The 24,441-nt window shown below is 37.9% G+C and overlaps 1 protein-coding gene across 2 annotated transcripts; it reads right to left on the reverse strand.

Annotated features, from left to right (window-relative positions):
• Positions 1 to 267: 267 nt before the first annotated feature.
• Positions 268 to 23,882, reverse strand: LOC108038430 (UNC93-like protein). 2 transcript variants are annotated; one of them, XM_044461342.1, is made up of 6 exons: positions 22,969 to 23,882; positions 8,234 to 8,361; positions 3,275 to 3,409; positions 2,531 to 2,936; positions 1,067 to 1,920; positions 268 to 566 (listed from the first exon to the last, which is right to left on the reverse strand). In XM_044461342.1, the coding sequence occupies exons 2-6, from the start codon at positions 8,279 to 8,281 to the stop codon at positions 393 to 395; spliced, it is 1,617 nt and encodes a 538-aa protein (XP_044317277.1). In that variant the 5' UTR covers positions 8,282 to 8,361; positions 22,969 to 23,882; the 3' UTR covers positions 268 to 392. The 2 variants fall into 2 exon arrangements, with proteins under 2 accessions (XP_044317277.1, XP_044317278.1); XM_044461343.1 differs by lacking the exon at positions 22,969 to 23,882 and adding an exon at positions 11,937 to 12,108.
• Between the last annotated feature and the right edge of the window lie 559 nt (positions 23,883 to 24,441).

Below are 24,441 nucleotides of genomic sequence, written 5' to 3' on the forward strand. Positions count from 1 at the left end.
TCTTCTCTGTATGTACAAACTAAAGTTAAGCCAAACTCTGTTGGACTTTGAGCTAAATGGTATCTCTTGCAGGAGCGGGTTTTCGGGGGTGAGGGGTACAAATGTTCTACTACAAAGCTACAACCACAAAAGTATGCAACGCGTTTCGGCCATCAATGGGCGCCAGTTGATATTTTTGTTATCGATAATGGAGCGCTATTTTGTATATCGATAGGTATGCAAATTTGATTATTTGCGGTGCAAAGTGCACCTCGGCCAGTTGGTATTTGAATCAATGACGCTCCCGGTTCTCTCCAGTTGGTAATTGCTCCTTCTCTATCGATAACTTGATGGAATGTGGGGTGTGTGAGGGGGATATTGGGGGTGTGTACTTTGGGGGGAGAATAAAACATTTACAGGCGCGTGACCACAATGTCCTCCTCGAGATCGTCCAGCTCGTCGTCGGTCTCCTCGACGCCATCAGGTCCTGCCTCGGCAGCGGCCAGAGCGGCAGCAGCGGCTGCGGCGGCGGCCTCCTTCTCCTTCTCCGCCGCCTCCAGCTTCTCCTGCTTCTTCACCTTGCGTTGCTGCAAAGGATAACGAAATATGGGTTAGTTCTCAGTGGTTAAAATCTAAAAGGGTTACTACTTGGCAAATTCAAAAGATAGTTTTTCAAAGCGGTTAAATAAATTTAATCAATAATCCAATTCAATAAATAAATCAAAAGAAGTATGAGTTATAAACCAAGAATGTATGGTTTGTATCTCATAGATTTAGATTTATATACAATTCTCTTGAATTTCCCTACTTTTAGGCATAAAAATTGTCTCAGGCTAATGATACGTATACACAATGTGGAAAACTGTTGCCTACTTTTGGGCACAAAAGTCCAGGAAAAATAAAAGCATTCAAAAACAGACATAATTAACAGAATAAATGAAATAGGGCATATTAAATTGAAATAGTGATGATTTTAGATCGATAGATCGTAGATCAAAATGAATACTTGTTGAATATTTAGCAAACTTTGTATACTACTGTTCCACTCTATTGATTCGCATGGAGTACAATCATTCTTCGGACTCACCTTCTTCCTGTAGAGGATCTCGACAATCACGTAGCCGATGCAGCCGAGCGTGAGCACCGCCAGCAGGATGTAGAGCTTCATCTGCGTGCAGAGCGTGGTGGCGTAGGCGTAGGCGATCACAAAACCGGCTGACTCCCACAGGCGGTAGTTGGAGAAGGCGGCCTCCTTGTTCCTGCGGAAGAGCAGGCCGTACAGTCCGTTGATCTGCGTCTGCCAAACGGCATCGCCCACTCCCCACAGTCCGGACATCGCATAGAAGATGATCGGATTATCGGGATTGGGACGCCAGAACAGCTCAACGGTGATGAGGGTGAAGTGAACCACGGCGCCCAGCACAATGATGGGCGTGCGGCCAATATACTTCATCACCGAGCCGAACAGGATCGAACACAAGGCATTCACCACTCCAAAGCAGATCATCACGAAGCCAATCTTGTTCACGCCCAACGCACACGCCACATACGCCTGCGTGAAATCGGCACCAATAAAGGCCTGCTCCATGCCAATGAACACGGTGATCGGGATCAAGAGCTGCAGATTTGGTTTCTTCATCTGCCTGAAGGTGGCGGACAGCAGTTGCAGTCCGGACAGCTCGGCTGCCGAATTGGATCCCTTCCGCTTCTCACCATACCGCTTGAGGGGATCGAGGAAGAAGGCAATGATGCAGACGGCGGCCACAATACAGGACAGGTAGATCATCGAGATCTCGAAGATCTCATCCTCTGGCGGACGCTCCAGGTTGCCGTGGCCGCCGCTTCCGGTGGTGCAGAAGTTGGCCCCGCAGAACTGCAGGTCCTCCTCGCTGATTGTCGTGTTCGAGCTGCTGCTGCCGCCATGGGCGCCGCTGGACAGGACTGCAAAGGATGTGGTATTAGTAGGGCGAACAGTGAAGCGTAGGGAGTAGCCAATATGGAGCACCCCCCTCCAAATGGTTACCCCCCTATTTTCCAGCACGTTTCTGAACTATCAAAATTTGGTCTACCAGTTTTATGATTTCCGGCAATTGAAGATTAATTAAACTGCTTTGTAATCGGTCGCAAATGAATGACTTGGTTGCCCGTTTTATGATTTTCGGTAGCTGGCAAAATCAAAAGCTAATGCCCAACAAATGATTTGATAAGACTGACGGTGACTTTTCAAAATTTTTATGACCCTCTTTGTTGAGGAATTTATAAGAACAAAAGTTTTAGAGCAACTTAGCATAAAAGGGCAGTTGTTAATGATTATAAAGTATTATCATTGTTACTGTTTGTTATTTGGGTATTATCAATCGATTACTGGATCGGTTAGCTATCAACAGTATATAAAATTATTTCTTTTACTGCTGGCTATTTAGGTAATATCATTCGGTTACTGATAATGGGTGGTGATCAGTAGCCGATTGATACTGACTAAATGGCCAGCGGTAACAAAATAATATTTTACACTGCCTATCGTATTTGAGTTGCCACAATGTGAACTCACCCAAGCTGGAGATGAGATTGCCCCAGAGCTCGGCGGATTGCCAGGCCAGGAAGAAGAAGCCGAAGAACCGCACGATGATGGCGTCCACAGCTTGTTCCGTGATCTTAGCATACACCTGTCCCACCTGCGTTAAATAGGTGGCTTTGGACGCCCACATGGGTGCGGCGCCCATACCCACAAGGATACCGGCGGGAACCAATGTGTAAAATCGCGGAAAAAGCTGGAAGGCGATGTAGGGTGCATAGCAGAGCATGCTGCACACGAGAGTCCATTTGACCGTCAGTTTCCGGATGATCAGGGTGGGCAGGAAGATGCAGGAGACCACCAAGGCGGCATAGATCGCACTCAGTGACACTGTGCCCAGGCCGTCCTTGGAGTTGATCGAGGATTGCAGATTGGCCGTGCCCTAAAATTGGAGGATCAGTTAGCAAGGCGTTCGCAAATCTCCTTATATATTTCGAAATTATTTAAAACCTTTATTTTCTTTTAGATGTATATTTTTTAAAATGCTGAAATTAGCTGCTTTAAATAATATATATATTTTTTATAAATAAAAGAATTATTATCTGATCTTATGCAATTATTATTTCCATCGATTTTATAATTTTCTCATATTACTTATTTAATATGATTAGTGACGATAACGAAGTTAATTTTGTAAATATTGAATCGACAAGGGATGAACAAACAGGTATGTGATTAAAAATTTCGAAATAGTTTTTCGAGCTGGCAATGTTGTCTCACCTGAAACGCTGTAAATTGCACCATAAAGGCGATCGAGATGATCGAGATATTCTTTAAGATGCGCCATTTCTCGGCCGGATTCAGCACAACTTTCTCTCGCAGCGAGGCGGTGTCGGGCTCGAAACCAGCTTTTGGCTAAAAATAAACAAAATACAAGCAAAAGAAAAGATATCGTAAGCAAAGTGGCAACAGATCGGCATTCGTTTTTGGCCACCGCAGATCTCAGATCGCAGAGATCTCGAGGAGTGCAGCACCAGCTGGCGAGGGGCAGTGGATGGATGATTATGATCCTACTTTCTTTCTTATCTCCTCATTTTCGGAGCAGCGTTAACTTTCATATTATGCCTTAAGATATTAAACAAATGTATTTAAATTGTTCGACACAAACATGGGTGATCATCAAAACTAATTTACTTTGTGTTGTAAATGCACTGTGAGAAATAAGAGGGCAAGAAAAAATATGTAAAATTAAAGCCAATATTTCAATATATATTCTTTTAAAACTGAACTACATTTCAAGTTATCTTCTGAGGAATAACCTTAATCATTTAAAATATATGTACATATGTTTCTCATTTATTCCCATATTTATTTTGTATTTTTATTTTATTTATAGAGCATTTGGAGTTCGTCTTACACCTTCTCAGCTTTCATTTTCTGGTCTTGTTTGCTGCCCAACACACTATACATTAATTAATTATTTATGTGTTGGCGCATTTTACGCTTTTAGTTTCTAAAAAAAAAGCCATGGGGGAAAAAATTTGGACTGATACGAAATCAATTTAAAATGCCCGCACGCGTTTTGCTCGCGTTTCGCGCGCGTTTTTCGCATTGCGCATGCGTGGCGCGGCCTTTTTTCGCCTTTAAAATGACCATCAAAATGCTCGCAGTGCCCGCCGTGTCCCGAGAACTGACCGAGAGCAAGACCCGGGCCCAAAGCCACTCCGAAAATGGCGATTTTGCATGCACCGCACAGGGCAAGAAGGTTACATCGGTGGCCAGGGGCGTCGGTGTGAAGGGGCGAAGGGGGGTCGGTTTAACCCACACGCGTTGTTATGCAAGTCCCAATCGATTACAATTTGTGCTTGCCTTTTTTTATTTTTTTTTTGCTTTTTTTTCTCGTTTACTCGACTTTTTGTTTTCATTTGCTGCCAACAATATGGACTTAATTACAGCACATAATAGTTGCCGATGTTCACACGATTTTAAAGTTAAGGAAATCGGTAGATCGGACGAGTTGGGGGAATGTAGAAACCCCGTTTTGTTTGTATGCAAATTGCAGACAGATTTCAGATTAAAAAATCCCCTCGCTGCTTATCAGCATAATAAAATTGCATTTAAATTTTTATTAAAAACAAAAAACAGAAACAGAAAAAAAATATGGCAAACCATTAAAAACGTCAGCAAACACACACAGGAAAAAAAGAAATAATACCTGGAACTCCTAAATGTCGCATTTAATTAGCAGGTACGAAATGTAAAATTAAAGGTTAAGTGAAAAAAGCCAATAAAGTGCAACCAATCCCTTGAAAAACAGAAAGCTGGCAGTTAAAACTTAATATTGCTCATACGCCCTGTGTGCAAAAGTAGCCATGTACAATTTGTATACATAATCCAAATTAAACCTTTTGATATAACATCTATTCAAGACGTTTAAAGGATTTGTATATTGTAGGTAGATACTTCGAATAACAAACAAAGTAATTAAACAAAGTCATGAGCATCATTTTCTTAAGAATTGTTATATGAGAATTCCAGCGAATTGTTTTGTAATAATAGACTTTAAGGGATTTTCAGCTGATTGATTGCAATTGTTACACCGCGTATGCAATGTATGCAAATAAATGTGGGCTAGCATAAGGCAAGTAGGTGAAAAAAGTGCAAAAATCATGACAATGCACAAAGCCAACTGGAAAACCACTTTTAGCTGTCTGTGTTTGTTTTTTTTTCCTTTTTTTCTCGAAGTGTGTATGTGTGCTTGCTGGTTTGTTTGTTGTGGCATGCTTTTCCCGCTAACAGCTGATATTTAATTTTTGTTCACCCATTTTTTATCTTTTTTCTATTTTCTATTTTTTTTTTTCAAAGAAACGGCAAGCGGAGCTTTGGAACAAGTGCGCGTAATAATAAAGCCAGTGCACACGGGCCATAATGATATGCGAGAGTGTTGGCAGCGACGCCGCTAGTTGAGACAAACAAAAACCGCCGCAAACCAGTTAAAAGCGGCCAGGTGAGCGGACCGTCTCTTCGAGTGTGGCCGCAGGTGTGTGTTGATTTTTGTACATATTTTTTCAAGTGTGTTTGCGTGTATGCACGTTAAAAAAAATTGGACTTGTAAGGTATTTTGGTTTTTTAAATTATCTATATTTCTTTCTTTTAAGAGCACCTGATTTTTTTCAAAATATCGGATATAAACTGAGTATTAAACGATTAAAATAATTTTTTTAATACTAAACTTTATTGGAGTGTTTTGAAATTTAAACATCAAAAAAGAATAACATTTAAGTTAAGCTGATTTTATAACATTAAATATATTTATTTTTTTTTTTGTAAAAAAAATAAGTACTTTTTTAACGAGGATCTGTCAAAATTAAAATTATTAAAAAAGAAACACCGCAACAAGAAATAGTTAAAACGATATTAATCTTGAATTATTGAAAGTAATCAACCAAAAACCACTAAATATAAATAAATAATTTTTCTGTGTTAAGGTGCATATTTCGGCAACATGTTGCCAGCGACCTACTGTCTGTTGCAAGTGTGTGAGTGTGTGGGTTCTCCTGTCCGTGTATGTGTGGCAACATGTTGCGCACGCGCTGCGCCGCACGAGATTTGCGTTTTATTTTTAAACGCGGCACGTTTCGTGTTTGCTCACCTCACCATTTTCCCCCCTGGAAATCCCCTTCATTATTTTACATACCATTTGGCTTTGGTGTTTTACAAACAGCAGCGGTCAGCACAATAGTCCTGCACATATTATTTCTTTGATGATCACAGGTAAACTCGCAATTAAGTTTTTGAAATAAAGGGAAAACTAATGATTGAGTTTGGCTATCATTAAACACTATTTAATATTTAAAAAAATTGGTTATTGATTTCTGTTTAAAAGGATAAAATAAATTTTTTTAGTAACTAAAAAAAAACTTGTGAATTTTTTTTGTAAACCCTAATGAAGTGTTAGTCTTCTGACCGCCGTTGTAAGTGTTGTGTTAGCTGGACGTTCTCTGGTTTCTTGTATTATTATTTTTTTTTTGGCTGCTGCGGTTCTGTGTTGACCAAAGCGAGGAAAACGAGTTTGGTTTCGATGTCTCTCAAGAACCGATTACAGGGTGGGGCCTGGGTATCGAACCTCTTTGGGGGAGGGGGGAGGGGGCGGGGCCATTGTAAATTGGCAATATTTTATTATGAAACCTTGTCGGTGCTTTAATTGTGCAATACGTTTTTCTGTCGTTAGTTGCTGTTTGTTTGCCTTGCTTTTTCTTTTCAGTTTCCTCTGTTTCTGTTGCTGTTGCTGTTTCTGTTACCTTATTTATTGCCAAATCGTTTGGCCATCAGCTGGCCGGTCAAGTTTGTGGCTAAGACATATCTATAAATATTTGTGTGGGGAGCGCTTTCTGCTGTCACATTTCTTTTTCTGCCTTTCTGTTTTTTCTGCTTTTCTGCTTCTCGCATGAGTTTTTCGAATTTTTGCCTTCGGTTTTCGGTTTTTGGTTTTCGGATTTCGGTGTTCGATGTTCGGATTTCGGTTTCTTGAGGTGAAATTTATTTCGCCTCATTAAAAGCCAAGGAGTGGCCAAATGCTAATGATCATCGGAATTATCGCCATCCGAGTTTTGGCTTAGTTCGCCCGGGTTTTTCGGTTTATTGGACACTTCCTCCCCAACAGGGCCAATCATAAAAACTGTGACGCGTGTCATTATAAAACATGATTTCTTTGGCGAAGGCAAACACAGTCATTAACTTCAACATCAAAACAATACAATACAAAACAACGAAAAAGGAAAAAAAATACAAAACAAGCGGCCCCAGACACTCGATAAGTGTAATCCAGCCTATAAGCTATATGGCTATATAGCCAAATGCTATAACGTCCATGCATGAATGAATGCCAAAAACGAGACGGCCAACATTGTGAGAGTGTGACAACAATTTTCAAGTGGCAGCGTTTATGGCCATATCGATAAGTTCTATGCGAACCCGGGAAATACCCAAGCCGTTCGATTGAAACTGGATTCAGGTGTGTGAAAAAGTGCTAATGCATCGTTAGGTTGGCTATTTCCACTCCACAGTTTGCAGAAAGTGTCAAGCTATTTCTTTAATTAAATCTTAACTGATGGAAAAGACTTCCTATATGCTGGGAGGTGATATATAAAAACCAGTTGGGATAAATCCGTGCATACTAGTTGATTATTTATAATTGCCCTTGGTAAACTAATTAACCTACTAATGTTCTAAGTGAAAGTGTAAGGTTTTGGGTACTTATTTATTTAATACCCATAATGCCCTCTGCTAAGCTAAATCTAGATAATCTATTGGAACTAAGAAACCTTGCCAGCTATTTTTATGAAACTCAGTATTTGTAAGCCTTGCGATAAGCTATACAAAATAAACAGGAAAAGATTTCCCTTTTCTAGCAAGAGCGATGATACACCCAATAGAACTAACTGATATGACACTTCCTGGTGCTTTTAAATGTAAAAAAATTAAGGAAGAGTTATTATTCAATTATGCAGAACTTGAAATAATGAGCCTTATTTCGTGATTTCTTTTCGCCTGCCTTTGTTTACAAGATTTGTTTAGCGGTGATTTCATTGTGGGTACGTTGACGTGTCCAGCACTTGTTCAAGATGAATGGGAAGGTGGAATACCAGGTAAGCACTCCTCGGGGAGAGAACTACTTGGGACCCAGACTCAGACTCAGTCCCAGATCCAGACCCCAAAAAGGCACTACGGAACACTCACCTTGACGGGCTCATCGTTCTCGAAACCGGCGTTGGTGAAACCAGTCATCTTGCTGGCTCTTTGTGTTCTCCGCTCCCTTTTGTATTTATTTGGGCCTGGTTAATCAATTAAACCAAGAGAAATGTTGCCTGCAAAGAGAGAAACAGAAAGAAAGACATGTAACACCATTAGACGGATTATAAGGCCATTTGTTGTTTTTTGTTGAAACGCGAATGTGCAAAGCACCCAATTTTACGAATGTATTCCACAAAGGTAATAACAATAACAATAAAAAACAACAAAAATTAATAACTTCAACACAGAAAGATTTTTCGTTATTGAAAATGGCCTGGAGCTGGCCATAATTGTTGGAAATTTCGTAGACAAATTGATGGCACTGACTGCTTGACTGGCTGACAGTTAATATGCATACATACATAACTATATATTATAGCCCAGGAACAATTGCGAATCTGTTTGAGATTCAGAAACATTCTGCCGAAAGTCTTCCCCATTCATTTGGCCCGCGTTCCCATCGGTTGGTTACCAATTTTGCCATTGTCTAATTGTTTATAATTGACATCCCCCGCAGCCCCTTCCGGCCGCAGTTCAAGTTCATGTCCAATTAATTGCATATTAGGCGGTATCCAAAACTATTATTCAGGCCCCTCAACTGAAGCGACAAAACACAATGAAACCCCTGACGACACAATAAAAAAATACAACAAAAAAATACACACTCACAAAAAAACCAGTAATGATAATAAAAAAAAAAAATTGGGTAAACTTTTTATGGCCAGACATTGGCATAGAAATTCTCAAAGGAAATAAAACAACAAAAATTAGCGATAATAACAATGCTAACAGAAATAAACCAAACTCTAGCATAAAATTGCTAAAAACTTTATGACTTATAATCATGCCGTTGATGATCGTCGGGTGCGGTTTCTTTTTACAATTCTACATAAATTAATATTCATTTATGCTAAGTAACACAAAAAAAAAACGAAAGAAACGAAACGTCTCCAAAGATTAGATGAGGATATTGACCAAAAATATCGATGGCCGAACTTAGTGATTAAGATTTACAGTCACGTGAGCAACTGTCACTAAATAAAATATTATTATTAGTTTTCCCAGAACTTGGTACCTTTTTTATGTGTGTTATTAAAAACTGCAGAGGTAATTGATTGTCTCTAAAGTGTGTCTCGTCTTTGGTATTAAAGTTTTTCATTTATATTTTATGACTAGCTTGAAAATTTACTCGTAAATAGTAAGTTAAGGTGGCCTTAAATTCTGTGCATAATTTAAGTAATTATTTATTAGCTAATTTGTGTTCTTTATTGGCAATGTATTTATTTATATTTGTTGGCATTATTCTAGGCAATTCATTAAATTAAAGTTGTATTTACATCTTGGAAGATGTTTCAACTTTGTGACAAAAATATTAAAATTTAATTTATAAATTTGTTATGAAACCCATTTTATCTACGTAAACAGTAATTGTTTTGGACTAAATTTATTAAACGATTAAGGTAGAGGCTTAACTATGAATGATTGCTCCAATTTAGTTGTGAAAACTGCAATCCCAATTGTGTCACCTATTTGTTTTCTTCTAAACTCTGAGTAAGACATATAGACCCATATTTCTAAGTTAGCTGTGACTTTTTTATAGTTTCATTAGGAAACCCTTAAGTAAATAGCTTAAACACGACTTGTAGTGGTGACTGCAGTTCACATTTTAGCAGTCACTGTATAACAATCGACTGACTTTTGTCCGTCACTGTGCGGCATGTGACTTCGTAGCCATAATATATGGGACTTAGAGTTATGACAGTTGAATTTGCAGCGTGAAGAGACGAGAACAGTGACTCCCAATTGTTGTTCACCGGCTGTGATCTAATATTTACAGATAGTATGGCGGCGAAATAGTGGCTGGGCTGAGAGGGAATTTACCCGGACAATAATCGATTATTGGGTTTAAGTATCTGTTACGATTACGAGACTATGTATTCAGAGCTCGAGTCCGATTCGGTTTGGTTCGGTTTGGTTTATTATCGCAGATAATGCGTCAGATAATACGACGTAGTTCGGGCATTTCGGTTTTTTATTATTTACGAAAAAGTCCAGAAACGAAGTCACAAAAACCTGGCCATAATTAATAGAGCTCATAAAGAACTTGCTACTGGCGACCACGATCGGATCGGCTGACGTCATCACAACAAAGTCGACGTCGGATCATGCTAATTATCTTAAAGCCAAACAGCTGGCAAAAGTCGACTTATATAGTATATATATTTGGGCATGCCAGAATATTCGGCCAGCACGTGTAGTTTTCGGCTTTTTAATTTGCCGATAGCCGATATACTTTCGGCGGACTTCCCCAATTGCATTGGAATGAGATCGAAAACGCCGCCACCGATTATATAAAGAATATATATATATATATCTATTATCCTAATTTGGTCGGCAATTGGCAGTTCTCTACTTTTGAGCCAAAGATTTTTATGGCGGCTGCGTGTGGGTTCATTTTTTATATATACGAGTGTATATAAAAACACGACACGCGCCAAACGTCATTAAAAAAAGCATTTCAATTATAATTGAATTCTAGTGAAATAACGCACTCATCAAAGTCGGGAACTCCATAACACAACACGACTCGTCGTATTTCCCTTTCCATCGCGTTTCGAAATCGGCTATAGACAATCTGCATTATCTTCGCCGCGCGTAGATCGGGACTTAAGTGGCCTACAAATTGGCTGGTGCCAAAAGTTTTTTGTTATTCGCTCGCTCTTATTTATTATTTCCATTTTGCTACGGGGCCCTTCACCTAAGCTGCCTCTTTTGTTCGAGAAGTCTGAGCGAATTTAACACCTTTTAGAAATACCCTTAGGGAATTTGAAATATTGTTGGAATTATAAAATCACTGGAATAAAGGATACTTTTTTACATATTTTTTGGGTCCTTATAGTTTGTAAGGATAATTAAAAGGCTTTTTTTAAGGAAATGTTAATCAAAAGATTTAAATGGCGGAAATTACAGTAGAAAAGGATTGTTTCATTTTGTATTTAATTAAAACCTTTTAAAAATTAAATTTTGTTTAAAAAATATTTTTAAAGTCTTAAAACCTTTCTGGCAACTGGAAAATTGAGCAAAATACTTTTAAACATTTTTCTCAATTGGTTTCAAAAATATTTGTAAAATATTAAAAATAATAATAAATTGACTTTTCACATTTTTGGTTACAAGTAAATGTTGGACATAAAACTTAACACCGTTTTTGGTAACTTATAATTTGGCAAATTAAAACGTTTAAACTGTAACCTTAAACCAAACTAAATATTTCTGCACAAGACTTAAAACTTAAACCTGACATGCGGAACTGTTTCAGTTTCCGCAATTACAAAAAAAATCTATGGCATTATTTGTATGCCAGTGGAAAACCTTAAACTGTATACTTTATAGCACTTGTTCAACGAGTTGTATAGTTTTTATAGAGTAACTCAAGTTTGTCGGTTTGCAAATGTCTTGTTTTGATTTTTATTGCTACATACTACAATTTGTTTCAATTTGTTATTTTTTCTGCATTCGAATTTGGTTATTTGTAATGTGGGTTTTGTTTCTCTCATTCGCTTTTGTTCAACTTGGTTGTATTGTATTTATGCGTTTTTATTTGATTCAAATGGGACTTTTTAGGATCTTCACTGGTTAACACACTCACAGTTTTGTATGCCGGGGTGAAAAAAAATGCGGCTCCTTCGGATGGGTACACGTAACTTGAATCTTGAATACTTGAATACTTGAATACTTGAATCTTGAATCTCGAACTTCGACTGGGTATAATGGCCTAAACCAAGGAAGGGAACTCCAAATGGCCAAGTGGCTGTCTCAGAGCCTCGCAGTACAATGCCAAGAAACTGCGACAACGTGCGAATTTAAAACGAAAAGCACTTTCTAGCTAATTGGAGTGATTAGTGGCAGGCGTCGCTGTCGACGTCGACGTCGCTGCTGGCGTCGCAGTCGCCGTCGCTAGCAGGTAATCGCAAATGGCGGTCCAAGAGCTGGCCAAGATATATGTGGGCAAGGTTATCGCCTGGCCGGAGCTAACTGTAAATAATCGGACAGAGATAGAGCTATCATTCCCTCCCAGCCGCATTATTATATATTTTATTTTTTTTTATTTCATTTTTTATTTTCCTGCCACTTTTTGTTAACTCATTTTGGCCAGATTCGTTTCTGCCTTTTACCTTTTGCCAATTCCATGGGACAAGATAACCGCGAGAAGAAGAAGCACCAGCAACAGGTGGGTGGCAGGTGGGCGTGGCACTTGGCGATCTGGCGATCCGGCCCGTGCTTCAAATCCCCAATTGCCCGTGGGCGTGTGGCAGGTTTCAGGAGCGGTTCAGGCTCGAAAATAAATTGCTCATTATAGCTCGCATTTTGCTAAGATCTTTCTGGTGTTAAAGTATAATAATATATAATATATTATCAATAATGTTTTATTCTACATTGTAGGAGTTTTACTATCGAGATAAATATTTATCTGAAATAAATTTAAATTTGAATGCGAATGCTCTTTAAATACTAGAGATAAATAGAAACAGAAGTTGGCTGTCTTCCACACTCATCGGAACCCTTCGAGATAAATAATTGCCTGAGTTAATCAACTCGGATCTGGTGCGACGACCGCTCCTGGGCGATAGGGAGCACTCTTCACCTGTCGAAAGCCCGTTTGAAGAACTGAGGAACTGAAGAGCTGAAGCCGGGACGATAAGATAGGGGAGTTCGGGAAACATATACAATGGCTATTTATTGTCTCTATATGGACGCGGCAATAGCCGGACCATAAATTCTAATTAATAAACGCGCATGGGTTGATCGAAGGGCGGTGGGTGGTTGGGTGGTTGGGTGGTCGGGAGAATGGGTGGTGCCGTGCCTGATCGGTAATGGTGGCTCATCCTATCGGAGAATTCGGTAGCCCGTCTTGTGGTCAAGTTATCGCAGTTATTAGCGCGTGATTATGTGGACTGTGATTTCGATGCCGCGATGCCGGCGATCGTAAATATTCACCACCGATTCGATAATGATTTGGGCCCAGTTGCGCAGAAAACCGGGCAATAAAATCGTGTGCACGGGTTTTGGGGTTTCTTGTCCATTCGCTACCGTTTTCTACTTGTTTCGATTAATTTCATTGGTTTATTGCCACTAACTTCTGGCTATACGTGGAAGTGGCTCAAGTGTCTATGACTAAGGGTCTTTGTTTTATCGGAATATCAATAATTTCGGCCACTCGAAAGTCGAGAATCGAGTGACGGGCCCTAATGAAGAATGGCGGGTGAAATTGCCCCGAGGATAGAGATCAGTAAACCCATAAAAGTGCACTGTCAGAAATGAAGGGCAAAAAAGAATAGAGAGCTTAATGCTTAAATACACTTTTTATATAATAAATATGCAGAGACATCTAAGCTCTTAATAAAATTGCTAAAAATATGACTAAAAAACGGATTAATTTTCTTAGAAAAACTAAGAAATTGTAAATGTGCTCGAAAAAAGCTGCTAAGAATTTTTTCCCTCTGCAGCTCAACATCGCATAACGATTAGTGGCCAAGAAAAATGAAAAACATTAACTTCGCTCCGCGCACTAATAGTAAGCAGCAACTGTTGGCGCGCAGCAGTTGTGTCAATAAAAGTATGATGCCCGCGTCGAAGGGTATCGCACTTGACACATGCCAGGGCCCATTCACACACCGATCGGGCATAAGTCGGCTATAAAGCCAGCAAGCCTCGTTGCGGATCTGGCCCGAAGAAGAAGAAGAGCCAGCTCGAGGGGAAAATCAAGAGCTGTGATCGCGACTCGAAGCCCCACAAAAGTATTTGCTATTTGACTGACCCAGTTTGCGATCCAAAACAACCAAATAAAAAAAAATGCCAAGACTATGGACAAAAAACAATACACTTCGATTGGCATTGGCAAGCATTTGAATAAGCCCACGATGACAAAACAATTATTAGTGACGCTTGGTATTTAATTTCTTTAAAAAAAAGTCTAAGAAACAGGAATTCCAACTATATTGCTTTTATTTTAATTAATTGAAATACATTTTCTATGTATTTGATAACAAATTAAAATTATTTCAGTGGCTTTAAGTGGAATGATCTAATAAATTTGAAATTAAGTTGCTATAACCGTTTTTTTTTGTTGCAGTATTTAAAAAAACGATTAAGAGTTTTTGATTTTGTAAGATACTTCATCGGTTTTCCCAACGTAATCACAATAATATTCGATAATCCCACCCTTGATGTCTATGGTTAAGTTCCAGTCGAAAGCGCTCACATTGTATGACTTTTCCACAGCCGTATCAGTCTAATAGATCGTTTAAAATCAATTAATCTTCGATTCGGTGAATACTTAAGCCCTAAAGCCACAAGAGGCCATCGACATAAGTCAATGGCTGATTGATAGAGACAGCTTATCACTTGGCGTACAACAATGAAAGTCGCCCAACACTTACAACAACCAGAGCCAATCGAAGGCTAAACCATCGGCACTATTGATAAACGACATAAACAGGAAAAGCTGCCAGCGAGGAAAATAATAATGTAAATGACTCACGGAATCTTCAGACCAGTTACCAAGTCAAATGGGTCAAAACGAATAACAACTGATGAAATGTGCCCAAATCACCGGCTATTCTTGGCTCCTTCGGCGCAACTTCTAACGATCAGTATTTGATTAATTAATTTTTCTTTTCCGATAATCAGGTTTTTTTTGCCAGAAAATTTCACAAAAAATATCCACACATATATGACAATTTTTTGCTGGTCACGTGCATGGGATCTCGAGTGGGCCAAAAAAAAAAAAAAAAGGCTGGGAACCCAACTGGTTTTTTCGCCGCTTACTTGCCTTACACTCCAATGTGGGCATACACTTTTGTGGCCATTTGCCTATTTATAGCCAATATTTTTAGCTGCTGATTTCATTTCATTATTGGAGTGTCCGATACTCGAGACGCGTATATATATTTTAATTAAAGTAACAACACAAATCGCTTAAGTGACCAAGCGAGCAGCGACAAATTGTCTAAGGGGATTAGAGATTGCGGCACACACGTCGTATACGCGATTTGTTCAGATTTGCTTGCAGAGATATTTATGCCAAAGGATTTTTGGGGGTTAAATTCCAAATCTGATTACGCACTTGATAGCCTGAATTCTACGAGATGTTTCTACAGGAAATTAGAGTTGGCAATCCAACGAAATTGATAACTGAAAAGTAGTAATTAAAAAATATTTATAACCAGACCAAAAAGTTAATAAAAAAGGTACCAATCTATAAATCACTACATTTTTCATAATTTGCACAATTCACAAGCAAATACAACAATTATTTATAGATGTTATTATTTATGTATATGCTTTATATGAAAGTACGACGAAAAAAATACAAACATTATTGAAAACAACCAACTCCAAACTTGGCCAAAACCCCAAAAACAAAATGGTTTCGCTTTGTTGGCTGTCGGCCGAGTTGATTGAACCGGCCAAACGCAATTGTATGACAATTACTTAATAACAATACGGGTCCGCATATCGCACTGTATCTCTATGTGATATAATTAAAATCTTGTGTTTTAATTGTTGTCGAATGTCAACGAGATCGCCACAAAGGCGATTGATTTTGAGATTTTGATAACAAGGCCCTAATAACAGTTAATCTCCGAGGGGCGTGAGGCGGGTGGGGGCGTGGCAGGGTCCCAAAGCGATTTGCATTGTTGAAGGGGCAAATTGAAAATGGGAAAAAGCGGCAAAAAAAAAAATAAAAATGGCCACAAGTCACAGAGATCAGAAAACAAAACAGAAAATAATAATAAATAAAAAAAAAAAAACACCGAGGAAAAAAAAAAGATTCTCCCAGGTAAAATCACAGTGAAATTAACACGCAACTGTGCACACAATAATCGTATTAATAACAATGATTTCCAGAGTCCCCGGGCCACACATCATATATATATGTTATATATGGGCATTATTTTGTTTTTGATATTATATATGAACTAAGGCTTGGGTTAGCCAATTTCCGGCCCGCCAATTTGAACCTCGTCGAGTGAGTTCGCGTGATTTGGCTGGCCATAAAATATTATATTGATATAACCAGGCTGTAATCGGCATGCCCGTCATATATCATATACCTCGTGCACCTGTATGGCATCGCAGAAATTAGAAATCACGGCTTAATCAAATTTAAATTGATTGATTTGGCGGGGGCCGTAAAGATTACTGCACGCGGCTATAAATCGATTGATTCGTATCGCTATCAGCAGCTCTTTATACAGCGTTATACAATAAAAGTGCCATAAAAAAAGCTGGTCGGGATTAAGTCCCGAAGAGGAAGTGACTCTACAGGGTCTAGGGAATTTCCAGCACTCAAAAGGGATCGGTTGGGTGTAACCAGAAAGTGAAAGGTACTGAAAAGTACATCAGCTTTGCAGCCTTTCTAAGGTTTTATAGAATGTACTACTGCACGGCCATTCACAAATTGATTTCTTTGGTTTTGAAAATATTTTTGTTTCTATAAATATAAATTCATTGGCACTTTTTGTGTTGCACTTTCCTGTTGTTTTCAAAACTTTTGGGGAAACTGTTTTTCGATTTATTTAAATTTTATTATTTATTTAGTTATTTATTTAATATTATGCGCGTTAGATTCGTCGAGCTAAAGTTAAGCTAAGTGTAAAAACAGACATATTACAACTGAGACAAAAGTTAAAACATTCGGCGACAATCAAGAAAAATCTTTTTCTCGCCACATCAAGTATACGCGGCGTTGTGCTGCCCGGGCAAGCATTGCTCATTCGCCGCGTGTGCACATTTTTGCACATCTTGGCCAACTGCTTCCCACAGCAGCAAAAAATAAACGAAAACCCAACAAATCACCGCGTAATACAGCGAACTGAACTAAAAATGGCCAAGACCGAGACCTTCGTCCACGATTAGAATGCAATTAGTGGCGGCAAACAAACGGCAAACACAAAAATAATAAAAATAAACTTCTCAAAAAAAAGTGTTCTAACAAAACATTGCATTGAGCTTCATTTTCATTCTGTTCAATTTCAATTCATTTTTTTACCCTGCCCGCTACAGTTTCGTTTTCAGTTAGTTGTCGTTTTTTATTTGCGCTGCCTTTTTTTTTATCTGTCATAATAACTTCCGCTTCAGTCTCTTTACGATCGTAAGAATAATTAGAGGTGACTTTATATGAGCGATATAGAACCGTGTTCTTTACTTAACCCACATTGTTTTGCCCAAGAGATTTATTTTCGGCAAGATTTTTGGCGTGAAAAGATTATGCCAGAAAAATAATGCCTTGTCACCTGTCTGCTTGTGTATATTTAGCAAAATAAATTACAAATAATTAAGCCCGTTTTCCAAGTACCTTTATTTGATTAAGCAAAAGTTAAGCATTATAATAATTATATGTTATAAACTATTTAAAAGACCATTACAAAATAACAATTGAACTTAATTTAACTATCGGCAAAATACAAATATGGAAAAAATCAGAATGCTGCAAGGAGTATAATACTATCATCCGTAAAATGAGCTTAATAAATGTCTTACGAGCCAAATAAAAGTAAGAACTTAAGCGTGAAAAGATTGTTAAAGAAATAATGCCTTGTCACCTGTCCGGTTGTATTTTTTCGGACAAATAAATCAAAAATCACAAATCCGCCTCTGCTTTTGGTCATTAAGTGTTTGCCCAGCCTGCGGCTTAAACTCAATTGTTTGGCTTTTGGTATTTCTACGCTTTTGTCCGTATTTTTCTGCGTCGCAAAACATGGGCCTTTCCCAAGCCAGTCCAAAAAAAAAAAAAGAAGAAAAAAAAATAAGGGGGGGCATAATGGGGTATAATGAACGTGTTATATAATCGCAGAGCACATCAAAGTTCAATGTTTGCCATTGAGACGCTTCTAGCACTATCATATCACTCTGTGATATTATGAAACGCGAGTGGGAAAACGAAAACGAATACGAAATCTTATCTGTCAGCGGCCACGAGTCTGGATGCTATATACCCGTATTCGGATTCCGAATCGGATTCGGATTCGGACTCATCAGCGACGTGGCTGGTCATACGGTGGCTCTTATCGCAGGGAGCTGGTAATTATTTGGCTATAAATAACAATAAAAACCTGATCATAAAACTCATAGCGCACCTTATCATGATAATGATCGCTTGGCCGGCTGGCTACCGTATTTATTTTTCTCCATTTCATTTCTGGGTGAAAGCCCCCCTATGAGAAATACAAAAAAAAAAAAAAACATCACCAGATCGGAGCCTGTTAGTGGAAAGTTTTGACTACGGCTTGGAAGTTTTCCCAGCGCCTTGAAACTCCGATTCTAGAGGTTACATGCGGGCTCATGTTTATTTCATTCACAAAATAACTCGTCAGCGTCAACAAAAGAAACCTACAAACATATAAATGATCCATATATATAAATATATATATGAACATCGATATTGGATGTAAACACGTTTTAGTTTTATTTTTGTCACCGATCATGGCTGCTGCTGTTCGGGGCTTATGTAATGTTGGCTATGGATTTTATCATGTACTGCGACATAAAACTGTTTTTGACACTTTATTAAGTTAGCCAAAAAAAAATGTTATAAAAACAAATTATAAGAAACATTTAAATATTGATAATTTACCTTCATAAGAGTACTTATCAGAAACCTTTAAAATTATCTTAGTTGCTATAATTTAATATACTCCCAGCCATTGTTTGTCTGTGGTTCTAAATTATAGAATTTATCTAGCAACCTTCCAAATGCAAACCATTACAATTGAGGTAAATAACTAGAGCTGCAATAAAATGTGTAATAAATAAAAGGTAGGATTAGTGCTTAAAAGCAGCTTGTGCGTTATAAAAGAGGTGAACAAGTGGCGAATTTTATCAGATATTATTCTACCTATTTAATCATGCTATAACGAATTCCGGGAAAACAAACGATTACGTGCAAACATGGATTTCAGCGAACTCCATAGTCAGAGAACGATTATCAAGCCGCCTTTTTGGTAAAAACCTGCACACATTGTGTTAACCAGTTTCGCTAACTTCTTTATCAGAATACGGTAGTCTGGTTCTGGGTTTGAATTCGAGTTTGAAGTCTGTGGTCTGGGCCACTTCCCCGAAATCGAATGCAAATCGAGTGAATCGAGTGACTAATTACACCTTGATGTCTAGATTCGAAATGATGATGATGGGCGCGCCTGTTTGCCGTGTTGCCAACTTTAATGAAGTGATAACACATTGGGCCGGGCCAAGAAGACGCTCCAATTTGGCTTTTGGCGGTGATGCTAATTTGCAGTTTACATAAACTTGATTTGCCCAGTGTATTAACGAGACGGGGGTCAATATTTACCGGGCCATTTGGCACTGGTCGTGCCAGCGAGGATGCGGCGTTGTGCGACCACGGGGCGGATGAGTAATAAAGTCAAGCTGCCGTCTTCGTCGCTGTCATTCAAGACGAAGTTGTTGTGTAAACGATCGCAACACGATATCAACAACAGATATAGCTGCCATATAGCAGCCGCAAAAGCCAGACATTATTATCAGCATTGTGTTTCTTTTTGTTTTGTTTTTTATATCTGCAACGTCAACAGCCCCGAAAAAAGTGAATAAATAAATATAATAGCCTATGGGAAAATTAACAATAAGTTTAAAAAAAAAAAAGGTTTACACAACAACAAAAGAAAACTTCTCGCTTTGAGTGATATATATATATAGCAAACCATATATAAACCTATAAGCTCCAATTTTTTATTAGTCAAGTCCATAATTTTAGTTGCCGCCGTTTTTTATCGCTGTCTTGACTATATTTTTGATTGATTAATGACCGACTATCTGAGAAACTCGTTCGTCATTAAGAACAATAATTCGGGTATTTATTTTTATCTATTTTAAATGATGATTACTTCAGAGGTGTTCAATTTATGACCATGTTTGGGAGTAAAAGCGCATATTTATGGCCAAGTTCCTGATCTCAAAATTGATAATTTAAATGACAACAATTTATTGGTTGTCATTCTAAAGATTTTCTCATAAAAATAAATTGTATTTTTAATTTGATGTATTAATTAATTTGGGTCTTAAACATTTTACAATTTATTAACTATAATTTCCGAAGATTATTTCAATGTAAGTTGATGAAGGTTTGAAAATTTAAATGACAAGACGTGCACATCGTAATAAAGTAATTTAATATTAATTATTTTTTAGCAATTAACAAATAGTTAAATATTTCAAACAATTGTTAATAAAAATATTTACGGACTGCCTAGAAAGAATTCTCATCGTTGAATATTCAGTTATGTAATTGTTTAGTTTATAGTTTAATTAAGCAACCAATTTTAATTGCCTGCAAAGCGTTAAAATAATTGCTCGGATATATATTTTTTGGTTGAATAATAATAAAGTCGATAATTGAATAAGGCTTTGTAAATCTGGTAAATTTAATCGTGTTCTATTACCCATACCGTTATGAAATCTTACAATTATTGTGCGACTTATTGTGCCATAAATATTTCATAATTAAAAATAGAGTTTGATTTGTATCTGTGTTTGCCTGTGTTTGCTGTTGGATTTTTTTGTTTCGTTTTTTTTTTTTATTTTTGCGGAAGTGCATTGATTTTCCACTCAAGTGGGCACTTGACTCGCCGCTGTCGTCATGAATTGATTTTCTCACCTTTATTTACTTAACTTTTTCAGCTTCACCTCTCGCTCCGCGCGGCGTTCGAAAAATGTTAATTAGTTTTTTTCCCCGCGGCGGCCAGCACTTTTAATTAGAACTTAGTATTAGTATTTCTGTTTGTCAGCGGCAGTTGTTTCTAGGTGATTTGTTATCGCAACATTTATGCAAATTGCCATTGCAAGTGGGCAATTTGTGTGCGGAAATCCGCCTGCGACGCATCTTCATGCTACCCTGGCTCTCGAAAAACTCGAAAAAAAAAGGCGCATGTGGATGGATCCCAGTGAAAGTTTTCTATGCTGATCCGGGGCGCCAGATGTGAGCTGCCTGCCGTATAAGCCATATAAGCCATATACGCCATATAAGCAGCCCCATAAGCCGCCGACGCCGATTGACAAGCTGCGCATGCGCGACCAGCGCTTAAATAACGCCCCGTGTCTCCGCATCGCGCATGCCAAAATCAAAAATCCCAAGTCCCCAATCCCAAGTCCCAAAAAGTATCCATCAGATACAGCGCGTCACATGGCCATAGATGGGCGTGTGGGTGTGGACCACCCACAAAATGCCATTTGTGCCAAATTATCCGACAGTGCGATGCGAGTACGTAAGGAAACTCAAGCAAACAATGTTGACAAAAACTAAACACGACCTAAATATTTTCTTCAACATTCATTTGAACCAGTTTTTAAATGTAATTGTTTTTTGTCCTGCTTTAAAAGTCAATTTATATGATTTAGGAATTTAACTTTACATAAGTTAAAACGTTTTAATTTTGTATATTAACTTATCGAAAATATTTTAAAGGACTTGCAAAAAAAGTTGCTTGGCGCTCAAAAGGAATTTCTTAATATATACAGATAATAACTACATTATGTTAAGCTTATTGTTTGTTAAAAACGCCTAAACATTTTTTTATAATATTGCAAAAATGATTTTTGTTAAATAAAAACGTTTCTCTAGAAAACCAATATTTTTTTATTTCTGAAATTTTTTATTAACTAACAATGCACTTCATTTGAAAGCCATTATTTTTCCTAAGCCGAACGTTTTAGTAAGCAACAATTTTAAAATTAGCAAATGAAAAGTTATTATCGTAAGCTGGGCCACAAATAAATTAGATTCATAAATTGACAATTCACAAATTGGCAGTACTTACAAATTTTTAACGGATTACACAAAGGCCACATTTTCTTATCTCAAGTGGATTAGATAGATAAATCTTAAAGAAAATATTAAACACTAAATTTAATGTAAGCCATACCAAATCGGTATAACTTAACTTCTAGCTCAACTCAAGGGGGGAACAACCCCATTTGCCACGCCCACTTGGCTTTCATTAGAATTGCCTAACAACTTCCACTTTTGCTTTGTTTGGTTTATTTTATTTCTATTTTGTTTTGTTTTACCTTTTGTTTTGGGTCTCACTAAGCCGCAAAGTTTATGCAATTTGTTTATTTTTATTTGCGCCAGACAGATGTTTTGGGTCTTGGGTTTTTCGCCCTTGCAAATATATTCTCATGATTAAGACTGTTTGTTGTATTTTTGCAATATGATTAATAGCTGTAAATGTTTAAGTGCTTTTATTTTTTTCTAATAAATGCAGTATTGAGATAGGTTATATAAATTAATTCTCTAAACATTTACTATTGTATAATTTTGTATGTTATATAATAGTCGGTTGATGTACTTTATTATTAAATTAATTATGTTAATGGTTCCTTGGTATACTCTTAATATTCCAAACTCGTTAAGTCAGCTTTTATTTATTAAACAAAATTTGTAATTTATTCAATTTTCTAGGATATTTAGAAACTTAAGTTTTGTGTTTAAAAATTCTTCCTTCTTATAAAAAATATTTTTAGAATAACACATAAAATCATTGAGAGCCCGTAAATTGTATTCTTATTAAAACTGAAACTAACTCTTTCCTAGATTTCGAATCCTGTATAACTTCACTAATTCCGTAATATTTTTGATCCTTCGAGCCGTATTTCACACTTACCGTTATGTGATCTCTTATACGCGAGCGCAAGAGAGCGACTTCCAGTCCTCAGTGGGAGTGGGAGTGTGTGTGTGTGTGCGTGAGCGTGTATGGAAGGCCCCAAAAACAGGATGCGCCGCTTTGCCGCTTAACGAAAAAAAATGCACTTCCGTCTTTTAATGCGTTCGCCTTTGTATTAGTGAGCGCGTTTTTGAACCCGTGAATTATGATATTATTGTTTTTGGTTTTATTTTGTTTATTGTTTTTTTTATATTTTATTTTTGGCAATTAAATGTTATGTAATTGAATTTCGTTGCTCTTTTGTTCTGGACTTCGAAGCAGGAAGCTGGGGTGGTGGCTTAGGGGCGAATGGTTTACATTTCCGTTGGAAAAAAAAATGGAGCCGAAAAAAAAAGTAACGAGGATATGTCACCGAAAAGTCACATTCAGTATTTTAGATATTTATACTGTTATTTCGTTCTTATTTGTGTGTTGGATTATTTTCAAAATGTATATTTTATTTTTTTCGGGATTTGAATTTGAGTCGGGTCGGAGAGAGAGAAAAACACGACCAACTTGAAAACGCACTAAAACGGTATTAAAAGCCGAGACTAAAATTAACTTTGCAAGTAATTTTAAGAGGCGACCCGAAGTCGCTGAGCCGGAGCCGAAGTCTCGCCGAAAGAGAGAGCCGAGAGAGCGGGAGAGCGCTGCGCCGGAGAGTTCACTTCACTTTTTTTTTCCGTTTTCCGTTTTTCGATTTTTTTTGGTTTTTTGTCACAGATCTCTGGTGCAATTGTTGTTGTTTTTGATGCCAGATAAAATAATGGATAATGGCAAGAGCAAAAGCAAAAATCAGCTGCTCCTTATCGCTCTCGTTGACGGCTGCTGCTGGGCCAAACGTTGATCGCTGGCCGTTCGCTTGGGAATGATGTTGGCTTAAAGCCCGGCGCTACGTAATATACGCTCAGATCCTGTTTGCATGCCGTCGACGTCTCTGCCGGCGTCGCTGTCGACGTCGCTGCCGGCAGCAGAAGAGAGCAGAGCGAAGAGAGCGCCCGAAGATCACGAGCTTTTTTTGTGTTTTCGGCCCGTTTTTTGTTTGCTTTCGTTTCGGTTTCGGCCGTTTCTTCTACTGCAGCTCACACACGTGTCTCCCCTTGTGTTTGCGTGTGTGTGAGTGTGAGCGCAGCATCGCACAGTGGGCCAAAACGGAAAATGCCAATTGGCTGTTTGCCCAAAAAATGAATCAAATTGTTTTGGTAAACATTGGCCACTTGGCAAGGTGCCTATTACGTTTTACAAATCAAATATATATAAAGTGCAATAACATGTTCACAAATATTACAAGAGCCTATTTAAAGAAGGGTAGGAATGTAAAGATCGCAAATTTTAGCCTATTGTCTTGTGCCTTTTGAAAAGCATTTCGAATTTTACTGTCTTGTTTTAAAATACCTTGCCAACGTACATAAGCGCATATGTACATGTCTGGTT

Source organism: Drosophila rhopaloa, unplaced genomic scaffold, assembly GCF_018152115.1.
Source record: "Drosophila rhopaloa isolate 14029-0021.01 unplaced genomic scaffold, ASM1815211v1 contig_3, whole genome shotgun sequence".
Taxonomy (NCBI): domain Eukaryota; kingdom Metazoa; phylum Arthropoda; class Insecta; order Diptera; family Drosophilidae; genus Drosophila; species Drosophila rhopaloa.